The sequence below is a fragment of the Xenopus laevis genome, chromosome 7S, assembly GCF_017654675.1.
Source record: "Xenopus laevis strain J_2021 chromosome 7S, Xenopus_laevis_v10.1, whole genome shotgun sequence".
Taxonomy (NCBI): domain Eukaryota; kingdom Metazoa; phylum Chordata; class Amphibia; order Anura; family Pipidae; genus Xenopus; species Xenopus laevis.
Genome location: NC_054384.1, coordinates 106,727,742 through 106,746,757, shown reverse-complemented (window position 1 = coordinate 106,746,757; position 19,016 = coordinate 106,727,742). Strand labels below are relative to the sequence as shown.

The 19,016-nt window shown below is 42.2% G+C and overlaps 1 protein-coding gene across 1 annotated transcript in view; it reads left to right on the top strand.

Annotated features, from left to right (window-relative positions):
• etfb.L (electron transfer flavoprotein subunit beta L homeolog) overlaps positions 1–14,805 on the top strand; it is a 48,020-nt gene extending 33,215 nt beyond the window's left edge. The window contains 5 exon segments of the mRNA NM_001086575.1: positions 2,061–2,219; positions 3,990–4,052; positions 5,873–6,031; positions 13,006–13,208; positions 14,596–14,805. Of these exon segments, the coding sequence (NP_001080044.1) occupies positions 2,061–2,219; positions 3,990–4,052; positions 5,873–6,031; positions 13,006–13,176 (552 nt within the window). The 3' untranslated portion in view covers positions 13,177–13,208; positions 14,596–14,805.
• The last annotated feature ends 4,211 nt before the right edge of the window (positions 14,806–19,016 follow it).

Here is a 19,016-nt window from a genome sequence, read left to right as displayed (position 1 = left end):
CATCCCTAATTTTGCATTGGTTCGGCCGAAGCTAAAATTGGGCATCCCTAATTAAATTAGGGAGAGCGTAAAACTTGAACATGTTTATTCCTCCTCGGATAAACAATTTGGGTTCATAGCAGATTTTTTTCTGTGTTTAAAGGAGAAGGAAAGGCTAAAATTAAGTAAACTTTATCAGAAAGTTCTATATAAATATACCAGTAAATCCTCAAAGTAATGCTGCTCTGAGTCCTCTGTCAAAAGAAACATCACATTTCTTTCCTTCTATTGTGTACTCATGGGCTTCTGTATCAGACTTCCTGTTTTTAGCTTAAACCTCCAGGGCTAGGGCTTGAGCATGCTCAGTTTGCTCCTCTCCCCCTCCCTCCCCTCACTGCTGTAATCTGAGCTCAGAGTGAACAGGGAGAGACTCGGGCAGGAAGTGATGTCACACCAAGCTAATATGACAGCTGCTATCCTAAACAAACAGAGAGCGTTTCTATAGCTGTTTACTCAGGTATGGTAAAGCATTCTGCAGAATAAATATAGTGTTATAGCTTGCACTAGTGTGGCTAATCTATTGGCAATAAATTTCTTCGGTAGCTTTCCTTCTCCTTTAAAACACTTTTTTTTTGGGGTTGCACTGATTTTAAAACGTTTCCATGGAAAAAGGCTCCTTTTCCTGGGATACTGTGCTCTCCCTATGTTAAGGGGGTCATCTACCTAAACCCCCCTGAAAAAAAATCTGCTTAAGCTGGCAATTTTGTTTCAGAAGTCAGAGCCAAAAGTGTAGACGACGTATTTGGCAATGTAGCTGCTAGTAAAAACAATGTAAGTATTAAACCATTGATATTTCCTGGGATACTGTTTTACATATGCAAATATTAATATTGTAGATTCTGGTGAGGGCTCTTTCCCTATATTAAAGGGGTCCCCTCTACCCAAAAAATGCTTCCCCCCCCTCAAAAAAAATAATCAGCTTTAGCGTGCAACATTGATTCTGGAGTCAAAACCAGGAGTGTAGATAATGTAAACCATCATATATCTATTATTTTGGCTAAGATCAAGTGTAATATCTGTTTTTATCACTGGGTGGGATGTCTCCTAGCTAAGGGAGGGATGGAATTCCCCATCCACTGGTGGAGGGCGGAAAAACATTTGATCCTCTGGCCAGAGGTTCTAGTATTTGAGCCCAAGAATGAGCCTAGGCCTTGCATACCTGGGGTGCCAGATTTTCACTGTGGGGGTTTATAGCAATTGCATTGGTAAATAAGTGTAAAACCACCATTTTGATTAAAGGGAAAATGTTTTTTTCAAAACGCATCAGTTAATAGTGCTGCTCCAGCAGAATTCTGCACTGAAATCAGTTTTTCAAAAGAGCAAACAGGTTTCTTTATATTTAATTTTGATATCTGACATGGGGCTAGACATATTGTTAGTTTCCCAGCTGCCCCCAGTCACGTGACTTGTGCTCTGATTAACTTCAGTCACTCTTTACTGCTGTACTGCAAGTTGGAGTGATATCACCCCTCCCTTTCTCCCCAGCAGCCTAACAGAACAATGGAAAGGTAATAACAGCTGCCTGGTAGATCTAAGAACAGCACTCAGTAGTAAAATCCAGGTCCCACTGCGACACATTCAGTTACATTGAGTAGGAGAAAGCTGTTCCATCCTAAAGTGCTGGCTCTCTCTGAAAGCACATGACCAGGCAAAATGACCTGAGATGCACCTACACACCAATATTACAACTAAATACACTTGCTGGTTCAGGAATTAAATTTTATATTGTAGAGTGAATTATTTGCAGTGTAAAGTGTCATTTAGAATAAAAACTACACCATAAAATCATGGCAGAATCCCTTTAATGTAAAGTGGAAAATTGCTTAAAATGATATTTTCTCTTTGCTGGCATTATTGGTGGGTGATGTATCAGAAGCAATGCAAGCCCTGTGGGTGTATGTGGAACTTTAACACTCATGTTGCTCTTTGCCCTAAGCACAGCAGCAGTGCATCTCTTCTATCAATGAATCTGGGATCTTGCCACTGTCTGGGCTAATGTGTGACCCTCTATCTGATTTCAGGAGACCATCCGAACGGCTTTGGCCATGGGAGCAGACCGAGGAATTCACGTGGACGTTCCTGCAAAGGATGTTGGGAGCCTCGGACCATTCCAGGTCTCCAAGATCATGGCAGCACTAGCAAAAAAAGAGAATGTGAATCTTGTGCTGCTGGGGAAACAGGTAAGTGCCACTGGGTGCGGGACATAGTACTGGTATGGGACCTATAGTCCAGAATGCGCAGGACCTGGGGTTGTCTGAATATCTTTCCGTAATTTGGATCTTCACACCTTAAGTCTACTAGAAAATCATGTAAACATTAAATGATTAATTATATCTTAGTTTGGATCAAGGAACCACATTATCCAGAAAGCTTCCAATTACGGAAAGGCCTGCTCGCATACACTCCATTGTATCCAAATAATTAAAATTTTTCAAAATGATTTCCTTTTTCTCTGTAATAATAAAACAGTACTTTGTACTTGATCCCAACTAAGATATAATTAATCCTTATTGGAAGCAGAACCAGCCTATTCGGTTTAATGTTTGATTTTCTAGTAGACTTACAGGAAAACTATACCCCCAAAATGAACACTTAAGCAACAGATAGTTTGCATCAAATTAAGTGGCATATTAAAGAATCTTATAAAACAGTAATATATATTTAAGTAAATCTTGCCTTTTTACATCTCTTGCCATGAGTGATGTCTGTGTGCTGCCTCAGAGATCACCTGACCAGAAATACTGCAGCTCTAACTCTAACAGGCAGAGATCACTTGACCAGAAATACTGCAGCTCTAACTGTAACAGGAAGAGATCACCTGACCAGAAATACTGCAGCTCTAACTGTAACAGGAAGAGATCACCTGACCAGAAATACTGCAGCTCTAACTGTAACAGGAAGAAGTGTGGAAGGAAAAGACAGAATTCTGTCTGTTAATTGGCTCATGTGACCTAACATGTATGATCTGTTTGGGTGCACCGTGAATCATACGATCCCAGGGGGGCGGCCCTTATTTTTTAAAATGCCAGAGAGAGACAGATAGAGACAGAGACAGAGAGAGAGACAGACAGAGAGAGACAGAGAGATATAGATATGAGATATATATATATATATATATATATATATATATATATATATATATATATATATATATATATATATATATATATAGATAATATATATATAGATATATATATATAGATATGAGATATATAGATATGAGATATATATATATAGATATGAGATATAGAGAGAGAGAGAGAGAGATATAGATATGAGATATATACAGTATATATAGATATATGATATATATATAGATATGAGATATATATATATATATAGATATGAGATATATATAGATATGAGAGATATATATATATATAGATATGAGATATATAGATAGATAGATGGATATACAAATTAGAAACGGTGCAGATGATCAAACACAATCCAATGCCTGTGTGCTGGTGAGAAACATCAATAATTATAATCAAAAAAAGAAAACCGCACCAACAGGGCTTTATACAAAACAAAAAAAGATTTTATTCTTTTAAGATTTTAATCTTTTTTGTTTTGTATAAAGCCCTGTTGGTGCGGTTTTTTTTGTGGATTTATATATATATATATATATATATATATATATATATAGATATATAGATATAGATAGATATAAACACAATTCCTGTTGTCGGCCCTTTCTCGATATCTACAGGAACGTTGCAATCTATTTACTACTGCTAGATGGCGCTGTTGTGTCTGTAGAAAAGGCCAATCGGTTCCCAAGCAAATGCTTTACTTAAATTGTCAAAAGTCGTGTTTACGTGAGTTAAACAAGTGGAAGAAAAACCTGACTTATAACTGTGTTTGTTTTTATTTCCCTGTGTAATACCTGCCCTGTCCCTCTCGTATACACCTGCCCTGCGGCTAACGCTGTCTCTTTGCTGTTCCAGGCCATTGATGATGACTGTAACGAGACCGGACAGATGACCGCAGCTCTGCTTGACTGGCCTCAGGTATCTGCCCTTTTCTGACAAGCCTTTCTGTGCTGAATGAGACAATTGGCTTTTGGTAATGAGGTTTAACCCCGTGGTGTCACCGTGAGAAGGAGACGAGTAGCAACAATTGTGACGCGCGGGTTCCTTTTCTCCTGCGAAACCTGCTGAGATTGATTAACATTTAATGTATTGGCGTTTCTTTTTTATGTAGCGTTTTATATTTGTTTTAGAGGAGGAAAAATCTGCTAAATAAAATAAGGATACAGAGAATCTATCCCTGGGATGGGATATATACCATAAATATAATATGATGCAGTGTTACCTTGCACTGGTAAAACTGGTGCGTTTGCTTCAGAAACTCTACTATAGTTTATATAAACAAGCTGATGTGTAGCCATGGGGGCAGCCATTCAAGCACAGGATACACAGTAGATAACAGATAAGTACTACTATAGTTTATATAAACAAGCTGCTGTGTAGCCATGGGGGCAGCCATTCAAGCACAGGATACACAGTAGATAACAGATAAGTACTATTATAGTTAATATAAACAAGCTGTTGTGTAGCCATGGGGGCAGCCATTCAAGCACAGGATACACAGTAGATAACAGATAAGTACTACTATAGTTTATATAAACAAGCTGCTGTGTAGCCATGGGGGCAGCCATTCAAGCACAGGATACACAGTAGATAACAGATAAGTACTACTATAGTTTATATATATATATATATATATAGTTTATATATCTATTGTGTATCCTGCTGCTTGAATGGCTGCCCCATGGCTACACAGCAGCTTGTTTATATAAACTATAGTAGTACTTATCTGTTATCTATTGTGTATCCTGTGCTTGAATGGCTGCCCCAATGGTTACACAGCAGCTTGTTTATATAAACTATAGTAGTACTTTATCTGTTATCTACTGTGATCCTGTGCTTGAATGGCTGCCCCCATGGCTACACAGCAGCTTGTTTATATAAACTATAGTAGTACTTATCTGTTATCTACTGTGTATCCTGTGCTTGAATGGCTGCCCCCATGGCTACCACAGCAGCTTGTTTATATGAAACTATAGTAGTACTTATCTGTTATCTACTGTGTATCCTGTGCTTGAATGGCTGCCCCCATGGCTAAGACAGCAGCTTGTTTATATAAACTTAGTAGTACTTATCTGTTATCTACTGTGTATCCTGTGCTTGAATGGCTGCCCCCATGGCTACACAGCAGCTTGTTTATATAAACTATAGTAGTACTTATCTGTTATCTACTGTGTTATCCTGTGCTTGAATGGCTGCCCCCATGGCTACACAGCAGCTTGTTTATATAAACTATAGTAGTACTTATCTGTTATCTACTGTGTATCCTGTGCTTGAATGGCTGCCCCCATGGCTACACAGCAGCTTGTTTATATAAACTATAGTAGAGTTTCTAAAGCAAACACATCCGTTTTACCAGTGCAGGGCAACAGTACATATAAATATTACTTTCATTTTTTGTAGTTACTGTTCCTTTAAGAAAGCCTTTCCCAAAGCAGCTCTGTATATTTGCACTGAGGGTGTACTGTCAGTTCCCTGGCTGGCCCCATTTTCATGCAAAACATGTTTGCCATATATTTACACATACCACAGTCATGTCATATGAAAAGAATATCGCCACCCAGTGGCCATAGATGGAACTGTAAAACCATGGTGAGTGGAATGGCAGTCCCCAGTTGCAAGGAAGAGAGAGTTCAGTCCGAGCCTGGGATAAACACTCTGCTTTTGATTAAAGAATATGCAGATTGTAAGAAACAACACTTACCCCTGTAACAAAAAACTCTTTTTTTCCTTCTGTGCAGGGGACATTCGCCTCAGAAGTGAAAGTGGAAGGAGAGAAGTTGACGGTCGTGCGAGAAGTAGACGGGGGGCTTGAGACCATCAGCCTTAAACTCCCTGCAGTGGTCACCGCTGACTTACGTCTGAACGAGCCGCGTTACGCCACTCTTCCTAATATCATGGTACGCTTGTCTTGTCTGTTTTTTTTCCCAGATTTCATTTTCCCGGAAATGACACCATTTTGATGCCGTCACCTGGAAAATGTAAAATGGGATACTCCTTATAGTAAAAGTAATTTTGCCTCTGTGGAAACGGTTAAGCCATGAGACATATTCAGCTGAAAGATATTTGAAAAGATGTATTGCTCTTTCATCTGCCTCCACTGATTCTGCTATATCATGTGACTCATTTAGATAAAATTGAGTGTAAAAGGTGAAGGTCTCTTAAAGGAAAACTAAAGCTAACTAAAGAAGTAGGTAGAAATGTTGTACATGATGTTTTGTGCTTCTGTACCAGTCCAAGGCAACCACAGCCCTTTAGCAGTAAAGATCTGTGTCTCCAAAGATGCCCCAGTTGCTCCCCATCTTCTTTTCTGCTGATTCACTGCACATGCTCTGTGCTGCTGTCACTTACTGAGCTTAGGGAGCCACTCACAATATACAGTACACATAGAATAGAAATGTCACAATATAAGGCTGATTAGTCATTAATACACATAATTACTACCGTATATACTCGCATATAAGCCGAGTTTTTCAGCACCCAAAATGTGCTGAAAAACTCAACCTCGGCTTATACACGGGTCATACCGTATATATGCCCAGCAGTGCGACCCCCTGTGACCCGGCCCCAGCAGGACTGTCTGTGACGCCGCCCGGAGCAGGTCCAGGAGCTCCGGGCGGCGCGTCCTTCCCTGCCGGCGTTCGCTCCCAAAATGGCGGCGCCCATGGGCCGCCACGTGGGTAGCGGCGCCGGCCGCTACCCACGTGGCGGCCATGGGCGCCGCCATTTTGGGAGCGAACGCCGGCAGGGAAGGACGCGCCGCCCGGAGCTCCTGGACCTGCTCCGGGCGGCGTCACAGACAGTCCTGCTGGGGCCGGGTCACAGGGGGTCGCACTGCTGGGCATATCTACGGTATCTACGCCGGCAGGGAAGGACGCGCCGCCCGGAGAGTGGACACAGTGAACCGTCCTGCAGCTCTTTCACAGGGCCCCTGGCGGCCATTGTTAAAAGGTCCTAAAGCTTGATTCCAAGTTTGCCAGCAGCAGAGTGCTATCTGTGGAGCTGTACATGTACATATAAATTGCCTTGTCACTCCCCTTTCATTCTGTCATCATTACGCCAGGTACATAGGGCGGAGAACAATGCTGCCTGGCAAGTTCTTGCTGTTGTCAGATAGAAACATGCCAAGCTTGTGACTTATGGTGGGAGTCACAGGGAACTCCAACATTCAAATGTACTGGGTGCCAGTATGTGAGGTTCAATGGCTATTTATAACCTGGCCCACACTGATCCTTCTCAGGGTAAGCATATTTTTGCAGTGTCATGTTCCTGCTGATGGAATTATGGGGAGGCTCTTTTAAATAGTTTTAGATAGATTTCTATGCCATAAAACATGATTACACATTTACACATTCACATTTTGAAATCTGACATGGGGCCCCTAGGCTTATACACGAGTCAATACATTTTTCCAGTTTTCTTAGGTAAATTAGGTACCTCGGCTTATACACGGGTCGGCTTATACACGAGTATATACGGTACATGGCAGCATAGAAACCAGTGCAATTAGCATCAGAATTGAATAATCAGCAAACCTGTAGCATCAGCTTATATTACAGCCAGGGAAGCTCATTTTCTGCTGGATAATTAGTGACGAGCCCTAAGCTTAGCTTCTCAACAGCCAATCAGAGCCCACTGAGCATGTGAGTGTCACAGACACTTTCCAAGATGGTGACCCCCTGTGACAAGTTTGAAGTCCTGGATCATTGCTGCTATTGACAAGCTGAAACTTTAGCCTCGTGCAATAAGTTCACTATATAAAATATGGCATTTTTAGCCACATTCATTTTTAGCGTTTAGTTCTCCTTTAACTTAATAGGTTTCCACCCTGCACAGTTTATTGCTCAGAAGGTGGAAAAACTGCATATTTTTTTCTTACATGACACTGCAGCGAATACAAACAAAGGTAAGACATGTATTCGCTCCAGCTCAGGAGTCGGGAGGGGCAGTAATAATTCATTGCTAAGCAAATAGGGATTGTCTGTTGCAGCTTTAGGCCCCTGCTAATGTATAATACGTTCCGCCAATTGGGAGGGAAATATCATTTATTCTCACTTACTCTTGCCATAAACAAAAGGCTAAACTCCTGTGTTGTTCGCTGTTAGTTGTAGCAGAGCTCCGCGTGTGACCGCTCTCACTTTCATTATCGGTAAATAGTTGATCTCCATTAATTGTGGAATTAATTCCATTAAGCAAATTGTGTGCCTTTCTGCCAAGATGCCTCAATCATTAATCAGGCTTATTGGCATTTAATACTCACACATTCAGGACTTCTTTATTTATTTATTTTTATTTTTTCATTAAAAGATTTCTTTTCTAATGAAATACAGTTGGGTTTTGCGCTTAAAGGGACACCGTCGTCCTAAATTTTCATTATTACGCTTTCAATGTTTATGCAGTTCTAATTAGTCATTTTTAGCATGAGTTCTGTTTAATACAGTTATTTGCTGTTCTAACCCACATATCTACTCAGTGCTGCGTACCTGAACTTTTCCTCCATTTGAGGTTCAGCCCATCCTATTCGACTTTTTTGATCCTTTTCTTTTTCTATTAATGTTTCTCCAATGGCCGATGTACAAATCTTCTCTTTGATAACCTATTGATCCGTTACTGTTGATGTTCTCTCTCACATTAATATTTTATTGGGATGCCACGAATAATTATGTTGCTAAACCTAACAACTGTATTCAGAATTCAGGGTTACAAACAGACCGATACAGTTCAACAGTGAATGGAGGTTGGTCAGATTTGCCCTTTGCTACACTAATTTATCACTTTGTTTTGTGGGATGCAAAAAAGGGCCGGTCCAGTCGTTCATTCCCTGGTCTGTAGATTGTTAGTTCCCTGGTCTGTAGATTGTTAGGTCCCTGATCTGTAGATTGTTAGTTCCCTAGTGTGTAGATTGTTGGGTCCCTGGTCTGTAGATTGTTAGGTCCCTGGTCTGTAGATTGTTGGGTCCCTGGTCTGTAGATTGTTGGGTCCCTGGTCTGTAGATGTTTAGTTCACTGGTCTGTAGCTCCCTGGTCTGTAGATCGTTAGGTCCTTGGTCTGTAGAACGTTAGGTCCCTGGTCTGTAGATCGTTAGGTCCCTGGTCTGTAGATCGTTAGGTCCCTGGTCTGTAGAACGTTAGGTCCCTGGTCTGTAGAACGTTAGGTCCCTGGTCTGTAGAACGTTAGGTCCCTGGTCTGTAGAACGTCAGGTCCCTGGTCTGTAGAACGTTAGGTCCCTGGTCTGTAGAACGTCAGGTCCCTGGTCTGTAGAACGTTAGGTCCCTGGTCTGTAGAACGTTAGGTCCCTGGTCTGTAGATCGTTAGGTCCCTGGTCTGTAGATCGTTAGGTCCCTGGTCTGTAGATCGTTAGGTCCCTGGTCTGTAGATCGTTGGGTCCCTGGTCTGTAGATCGTTGGGTCCCTGGTCTGTAGATTGTTAGTTCCCTGGTCTGTAGCTCCCTGGTCTGTAGATTGTTAGTTCCCTGGTCTGTAGATTGTTAGTTCCCTGGTCTGTAGATTGTTAGTTCCCTGTTGTTTAGATCGTTGGGTCCCTGGTCTGTAGATCGTTAGGTCACTGGTCTGTAGATCGTTGGGTCCCTGGTCTGTAGATCGTTTGGTCCCTGGTCTGTAGATGTTTAGTTCACTGATCTGTAGCTCCCTGGTCTGTAGATCGTTAGGTCCCTGGTCTGTAGATCGTTAGGTCCCTGGTCTGTATGTAGCAGGGTTTGGGCTCAGCAAGCAGAGAATTATTCAGATGCATTTTGGGGAGTGAGAGTTGGAACATCATAGACTGATAGTTTTTCTGTCCTGAGCCCAGTCACTCATGGGAAAGGGGCGCAAATATATGGCTTGTTCTCACACAATGGGGAACACTTTTGGGAAACGGCACATTATTTGTCTTTTTGTCTCTCCGGCACTGAGCCACATGGGAAGCCAGTGAGATCCCAGGCTGAAGACTAACGCTATTAGTCAGAACGGCACAGCAGCAGTTTTTGGAAGCAGAAACCCCCAGGGGACCTATTGCCATTTGCAAAGCGCAGGAGGAGAGCACTTGCAGGATTGGATTTTTGCTCGAGAGGCAGAAAATATTTACTTTGCTTTGGACTGTTGGCTTTGTCTGGAGTCGAGTGAATCTGGCTTTTCATACAGCTTATTCCGATAGTGCTGATCTATTGATGACAATGAGGGATTTTTTTAAGTTTTTCTTTATTTGATTTTCAATATAACAAGAGAGAGTACAATAGAAAGATTACATATATAGGAGAGAGAGAGAGATGGTCTTTCCCCACCCAGGGTTTTAACACCCTCATATCAACACAGTTCAAGATAATGTAATCCAATCCTTGCTACCGGTCTGCAGGGCCTGTTTTTGTATGTTGGCCAACCACCAGTTCCAAATTTTCCCAAACTTGGCTGGACACCCATGTGCCATGTAGATACGTTTTTCTTTTGGGAGCATATCAGCTATCCAGAATGCAAGATTTGGGGGTTCAGTGGCCTTCCTGGTCAGGAGAATTGCTTTCAGTAATTGCTTTCATTTGTTGAAGACACAGCCTATCTTCAGCCGAAATATCCAAGCCTTTTGCATGTCCTAATAGACAAAATTCCGGGGTCCGACTATTGGGTAGCCCCCAACAAACTGTCCATAAAATTGAGTCTAAATATCGCTGGATCTTGGGGCATTCCCAAAACACTAGGGATACACCGATTCCAGGATTCGGTTTTGGGATTTAGTTCCGGATTTTACCTTTTGCAGCAGGATTCAGATTCGCCTGAATCGTTCTGCCCGGACCGATCGGAATCCTAATTTGCATATGAAAATTAGGGATGGGGAGGGAAATCGTGTGACTTTTTGTCACGTAACAAGGAAGATAAAAAAGTTTTCCCCTTCTCACCCCTAATTTGCATATGCAAGTTGGGGTCGGGGTTGCCCGGGCAGAACGATTCAGCCGAATCTGAATCCTGCTGCAAAAGGTAGAATCCCGAACCAAATCCTAAACCGAATCCTGGAATCGGTGTATCCCTTAGTCTTTGGTATTCGGCTGAATCTTTCGTGAAGGATTCGGGGGTTCAGCCGAATCCAAAATAGTGGATTCGGTGCATCCCTACAAAACACATGCAGATAATTACCTTGCTCAATATTGTACTTCACACAAACATTAGAGTGTCCCTAGTAAATCTGTGCCAGCCTATGTGGTGTTAAATAAACTCTATTAAAAATCTTTGTATGTATCTATCTCTGGTTGAAATATTAACTTCGGGATCTGCTCAAGTATTTCTTTCCAGTCTCCCTCTTCTAGACGAAGGAGATCCTGAACCCATTTCCTACTAATATGTTTTATGGGTTCAAAATCATCCTGTAGCAAGATAATATAAAACCAGCTAAGGGGCTTAGAAAGATTGGGCTTACGTAGATGCAGTGAGTGAATGACACGAGAGTTAGTACCTTGGGTCAGAACTCAGGACCTCAGCACTGCAAGACCACAATACCTAATAATGGTAATGTGGCATTCAGGGAAAGAGAAACTTTAACTGGTCTGAATCAGGAGGTATCTGGGAAGTGAGCATTCACGAAAAGATCTGCTGCTAAGGGATGTCCAGCTGTACCCTCAAGGAAAAAACCGGAGTGCAGGATCTGGTGAGATCAATCCAATACTAGGGGCATGTATAGCTGCAAAGAGAGTGAGCTGTGGGGGACGCTCCAGTTAACCCCCATAAACCTCAACACAATTAGCCTGAATATCCAACTGGGCAAATTATTCCACAATTGACTACCGGGTTGGAGAACTGGAACTCACACCATAATATACCCATGTTGGAGATCTATAACTCACACCCATTTTGTTCTACATTGTAGTTGCTATAAGACATGGGGAATCACCTAAATATAACCCAATTAGGCAAATTATTCTACATTTGACTACCGAGTTGGAGAACTGGAAATCACACCATAATTGGAGAACTATAACTCTACATTGTAAGCTGTCCCGAGTATAAGACGAGGTACCTAATTTTATCTCCAAAAACTGAAAAAGCTTATTGACTCGAGTATAAGCCTAGGGTGATAAATGAAGCAGCTTCTGGTAAGTTTCAATCAAAAAATTGAGGGTTTCTGCTCCCATTGGAGGTGCCGACGTCTCGTTTTTGGATGCCGCGACCATTTTAGGACGCAGGCGAATATTCTTGGAGACTATTCTTGGCGCTTGGCGCTGGATGCCGGCGACTATTCTTAGGCACCGGCGACCGGTTTTTGCGCTTGACCCGAGTATAAGCCGAGGTAGAGTTTTTCAGCATATTTTGGGGTCTGAAAAACTCGGCTTATACTCGAGTATATACGGTATATGTTTATATACTGAATAAAGTACCCCCTATTGTAAAATACAAGTCACGAGGAGTTTCATGACCATATAAAAGCACGATGGCCGACGGCCGAGTCCTTTTATACAGGTCATTGAACTCCGAGGTTACTTCTAATATCCTCATATTTTCCAGCAAGGGGTATTTTAGTTATTACAATACAAGTTTCAGTGAGTCATGTGACAAAAATGACATCACTACTCAACATTTATAACTGATGACATCACTACTTACCGTTTATAAGGATATAATTTACAAGATATTGATGGCTTTTTTGATATATTTAAATTGTTTATATGTTTAGTTCCTGGACGGCCAGGTTTTAAAGTGGAACAAGAGAGTGTATACCTTCATATTAACTTGGTCTCCAAACACACCTTTAATTAATCTTCAGACCACAATACTGTCGGCATGAAGTGTGCGTGGGCTTCCTGCAGTTATTTTGTGCACTTTTGTCTTTTTTGGCCTGTCCGTATGAAAGCACGTTGGGCGAGTTTATTTTCCTGTTCTTTGTTCTTCCTTTGCAGAAAGCCAAAAAGAAGAAAATCGAGACGGTGAAACCGTCAGATCTGGGAGTCGACATCACAAGCCGGATACGTATTTTAAGCGTGGAAGATCCCCCCCAAAGACAAGCTGGTGTCAAAGTAGAAACAGTAGAGGACCTTGTATCCAAGTTGAAGGAAAGTGGGCGAATATGATGAGTGAAGGGCCACTCTCTCTGCTTCTAGAGGTAGGTGCCCCTTGTGTTCTGTCCCATCACAAGAAACTGGAGATACAGACGGTCATTTATGATCTCAAGTGCACATTCCCCACAGTCAGTTGTGTGTAAAACCTTGAAGGTACTTGTGTCAACATGCACTTACCAAATTAGTTCTGCTTGAAGCCACTGCACCTATTGATGCTGGGGAACCCTGGGGCTACCATCCAGGCAGTCACTCCATGGTTCCCTCAATGACTTGCATCAATAGGTGGTCCAAAAAAATAGGGTGCACACATCATATTTATAGTGAACACTGGAAATGATGCCAACTGTACTTGGCATCAATACGATTGCATCAGGAGCAACCCCCTGAACTACTGCCATGAAGCTGGAATTATCTGAAAAATTCTGCATTGTAGGGAAAAAAAAATGCCAATAGATCAGGTAAATAACCCAAACAGTCTGGCTCTGCCTAATCCATGGGATGGGTTTAGTCCACAAGCAGTTAACTGGAGCAGTAGAGAAACAGCTGGTTACCTGTAACAATTCCATCCTGCTTTTTACACTGAGTTATCCAGGATTAAAAAAAGAATCCCACATTAATTAGTGTTTATATAATTTTAATCGTGCAGCCAATTAGACAAGAGCTTTACCTGTAACAGAAGGCCCTGGAAGCGCTGGCTTTCAGTCAACCACACTGGATCCTTTTGTTCCTGCGTTGAGCCAGAGCACTACCTTCTTCCACTGTAATATTATATATTTCACAAACATAAAGCATTGCTAAGCAGGCACAGCCCTAATGCAGGGAATGATGAATACCTCTCATAAGCAGGGGCAGTCCTAATGTGCATCAAAGTAAATTCCCCACCTCAATAGTAAGCAGGGGCAGTCCTAATGTGCAACAGAGTAAATTCCCATCTTCAATACTAAGCAGGGGCAGTCCTAATGTGAAGCAGAATATATTCCCCTTCTCTATAGTAAGCAGGGGCAGCCCTAATGTGCAACAGACTATATTCCCCTTCTCTATAGTAAGCAGGGGCAGCCCTAATGTGCATCAGAGTAAATTCTCCTCCTCAATAGTAAGCAGGGGCAGTCCTAATGTGCAACAGAGTAAATTCCTCAGAGTAAAAGCAGTTAACTGGAGCAGTAGAGAAACAGCTGGATACCGGTTACATTTCCATCCTGCTAGTTAAATTCAGTGCTGCTTTTTAAGCGACGCTTTTTACACTGAGTTATCCAGGAGTTATCCAGGATTAAAAAAAGAAGCCACATTAATTAGTGTTTATATAATTTTAATCATGTGCTAATCAGGGTGGGCTTCCTGCAGTTATTCTGTGCGCTTTTGTCTTTATTGGCCTGTCCATATGAAAGCACATTGGGTGAGTTCATATCCCTGTTCTCTGTTCTTCCTTTGCAGAAACCCAAAAATGAAGAAAATCGAGACAGTGAAACCGTCAGATTTGAGAGTCGACGGCACAAGCCGGATATACGTTTTAAGCGTGGAAGATCCCTCCCAGAGACGAGCTTGTTAAATTCAGTGCTGATTTTTAAGACAAGCTTTACTGCCCGTTTAAGTGACGCTTTTTACACCGAGTTATCCAGGATTAAAAAAAGAATCCCACATTAATTAGTGTTTATATCATTTTACTTATGCAGCCAATTAGACTAGAGCTGAACCTGTGACAGAAGGCCCTGGAAGCGCCGGCTTTCAGTCGGACATACTGGATCCTTTTGTTCCTGAGTAAAGCCAGAGCAATACTTCCTTCCACTGTAATATTATATATTTCACAAACATAGAGTATTGCTAAGCAGGCACAGCCCTAATGCAGGGAATGATGAATACCTCTCATAAGCAGGGGCAGTCCTAATGTGTAACTGTGTAAATTCCCCTCTTCATTACTAAGCAGGGGTAGTCCTAATGTGCAACAGAGTATATTCCCTCTTCAGTACTAAGCAGGGGCAGTCTTAATGTGCAACAGAGTATATTCCTTCTTCAGTACTAAGCAGTGGTAGTCCTAATGTGCAACGGAGTGTATTCCCTCTTCAGTACTAAGCAGGGGCAGTCCTAATGTGCAACAGAGTATATTCATTCTTCAGTACTAAGCAGGGGCAGTCCTTATGTACAATAGAGTAAATCCCTTCTTCAGTACTAAGCAGGGGTAGTCCTAATGTGCAACAGGGTATATTCCTTCTTCAGTACTAAGCAGGGGTAGTCCTGATGTGCAACAGAGTGTATTTCCTCTTCAGTACTAAGCAGGGGCAGTCCTAATGTGCAAAAGAGTATATTCCTTCTTCAGTACTAAGCAGGGGCAGTCCTGATGTGCAATAGATTAAATTCATTCTTCAGTACTAAGCAGGGGTAGTCCTGATGTTCAACAGAGTATATTCCTTCTTCAGTACTAAGCAGGGGCAGTCCTGATGTGCAATAGATTAAATTCATTCTTCAGTACTAAGCAGGGGTAGTCCTGATGTTCAACAGAGTATATTCCTTCTTCAGTACTAAGCAGGGGCAGTCCTAATGTGCATCAGAGTAAATTTCCCTCTGCAGTACTAAGCAGGGGCAGTCCTAATGTGCAACATAATATATTCCCCTTCTCTATAATAAGCAGGGGCAGCCCTAATGTGCAACTGCGGAAATTCTCTTCATTACTAAGCAGGGGCAGTCCTAATGTGCAACAGAGTAAATTCCCCATTTCTTACTAAGTAGGGACAGTCCTAATGCGCAACAGAGTATATTCCCTTCTTCTATAGTAAGCAGGGGCAGGCCTAATGTGCAAACTGTGTGAAAAATTCTGCATTGTGGGTAAAAAAAATATGGCAAAAATATATCAATTAGATAAATAGCCCCAACAGTCTGGCCATGCCTAATCCATGGGATGGGTTTAGTCCACAAGCAGTTAACTGGAGCAGTAGAGAAACGGCTGGATACCAGTAACAATTCCATCCTGCTTGTTACATTCAGTGCTGATTTTTAAGCCAAGCTTTACTGCCCATTTAAGCAGCGCTTTTTACACTGAGTTATCCAGGATTAAAAAAAGAAGCCACATTAATTAGTGTTTATATCATTTTAATCATGTAGCCAATTAGACTAGAGCTTTACCTGTAACAGAAGGCCCTGGAAGCGCCGGCTGCCCGTTTGCTGATGCCGGGCGATTACCGCAGACCTTTAACAGATGCCGGAGATGAGAAACAATTTGATTATCTGGTTGTAACTCTCCTCCTGTGTATCAGTACCTCGCCTCCCCAATTAGGCCATTAATTAATGGAACTAGGTAACTGAATTTGTCATCTTGCAACGTGAAGTGCTCTTGCTAAGGGTGGGCGACTGCAAAATGTCATCAATATTTTGGAGCCTGATTTGATAAATACTAATTTGATAAATACGTATTTAATGATGTTTTGTTTACAGCATGCTCGGCGTGTCGGCTTGATGCAAACCTTTTAGCTGCGCGAGCAACTGGCGTACGGCTGCCGGAGTAATGCAATTTGTATCAACTGCGCTCTCACATAAGTGCCCTGTTTGGCTCATGCACAATGTTTCCTTTCAGTCGGATACACTGGATCTTTTAGTTCCTGAGAAGAGCCAGAGCACTACTTCCTACCACTGTAATATTATATATTTTACAAACATAAAGCATTGCTAAGCAGGCACAGCCCTAATGCAGGGAAGGAAGGATGAATACCTCTCATAAGCAGGGGCAGTCCTAATGTGCAACTGTGTAAATTCCCCTCTTCATTACTAAGCAGGGGCAGTCCTAATGTGCAACAGAGTAAATTCCCCTCTTCATTACTAAGCAGGGGCAGTCCTAATGTGCAACAGAGTAAATTCCCCTCTTCATTACTAAGCAGGGGCAGTCCTAATGTGCAACAGAGTAAATTCCCCTCTTCATTACTAAGCAGGGGCAGTCCTAATGTGCAACAGAGGAAATTCCCCTCTTCATTACTAAGCAGGGGCAGTCCTAATGTGCAACAGAGGAAATTCCCCTCTTCATTACTAAGCAGGGGCAGTCCTAATGTGCAACAGAGTAAATTCCCCTCTTCATTACTAAGCAGGGGCAGTCCTAATGTGCAACAGAGTAAATTCCCCTCTTCATTACTAAGCAGGGGCAGTCCTAATGTGCAACAGAGTAAATTCCCCTCTTCATTACTAAGCAGGGGCAGTCCTAATGTGCAACAGAGTAAATTCCCCTCTTCATTACTAAGCAGGGGCAGTCCTAATGTGCAACAGAGTAAATTCCCCTCTTCATTACTAAGCAGGGGCAGTCCTAATGTGCAACAGAGGAAATTCCCCTCTTCATTACTAAGCAGGGGCAGTCCTAATGTGCAACAGAGGAAATTCCCCTCTTCATTACTAAGCAGGGGCAGTCCTAATGTGCAACAGAGGAAATTCCCCTCTTCATTACTAAGCAGGGGCAGTCCTAATGTGCAACAGAGGAAATTCCCCTCTTCATTACTAAGCAGGGGCAGTCCTAATGTGCAACAGAGGAAATTCCCCTCTTCATTACTAAGCAGGGGCAGTCCTAATGTGCAACAGAGTAAATTCACCTCTATAGTAAGCAGGGGCAGTCCTAATGTGCAACAGAGTAAATTTCCCTTACTAAGCAGAGGTAGCCTTAATGTGCACCAGGTAAATTCCCCTCTCCTCTATAGTAAGCGGTGCAGGCCTAATGTGCAACAGAGCAAATTTCCCTTACTAAGCGGGAGCAGCCCTAATGTGCACCAGAATAAATCCCCACTCCCTTAGCAAGCAGGGGCAGTAGTCTTAATGTGCAACAGACTACATTCCTCTTCAGTACTAAGCAGGGTTAGTCCTAATGTGCAACAGAGTATTAACTAAAAACTAAATATACATCCATGGAGTATGTCTAATTCTAAAAAAAGGAAATAGTCTCTTTATAAGGTGTATTTATTTTCCTCTTATTTGCCCTTAGATAGGGAAAGGGAGTGTATATATCATTACATGGCCCACTAACTCTTCCCTTATTCACATTTGTGACATATTTTTAGCCGGATGACACACTTGTTCTCTTCTGTTTAAAAACCCCACCTGGCTGTCTGCCCCCCCCCAACTGCCGGCTGATTGAAGGAACGAGTGGCGCCTGTATTTGTCACCTGTCAGAGAGCGGAGCAGATAGAGCAGTGATTCCCTTTGTACGTTCTGTGATACCATCCACTGGAGCCTTGTCACATCTGTTCCCCTGTTTAGTGCGACCCCACATGTCTCCTCCTCACACTCAGCTGGCGTGGAGACTACACAAACACAACATTTGTCGCTGTTTAACCCACGCACACAATACCACTTGCAACTGCCATAAAGCAGGATTTTAGTGCTTCAGTAGCTGCCGCCTGTATACTTGCCAGTATTTACACCCAATGACCAGACTGGAAACCCATGTCCCAGCAGGAAACTCAATTGTGATATCATCAAAAGCAGGAGAAAGGTGGAGCTAAACAAAACGAGGTGCCAGTGTTTGATCCCATAATTGTAGGAATCCACAAACTGTTCTGATGTTAGGCTACTGGGGGGGAAAAGGAGGGGGAGATATCACTCCAACCTGCAGTACAGAACTTAGGAGTGACTGGAGTTTATCAGAGCACAAGTCACATGACTGGGGGCACCTGGGAAACTGACAATATGGGGCATATTTATCAAGGATCGAAATTGGAATTGAAAAAACTTCAAAATTCAAAAAGACCAACAGAAATTAAGTCAATGGTTTTTTTGTCTAATAGGTCTGTGTTCGATCGAATAGGTCCATGTTTTCCAATTCGAATCGTATGAATGGAAGGAATAGCGCATTCGCTCTAATTCGATCGAAGTTTTTCCCCCAAAAAATG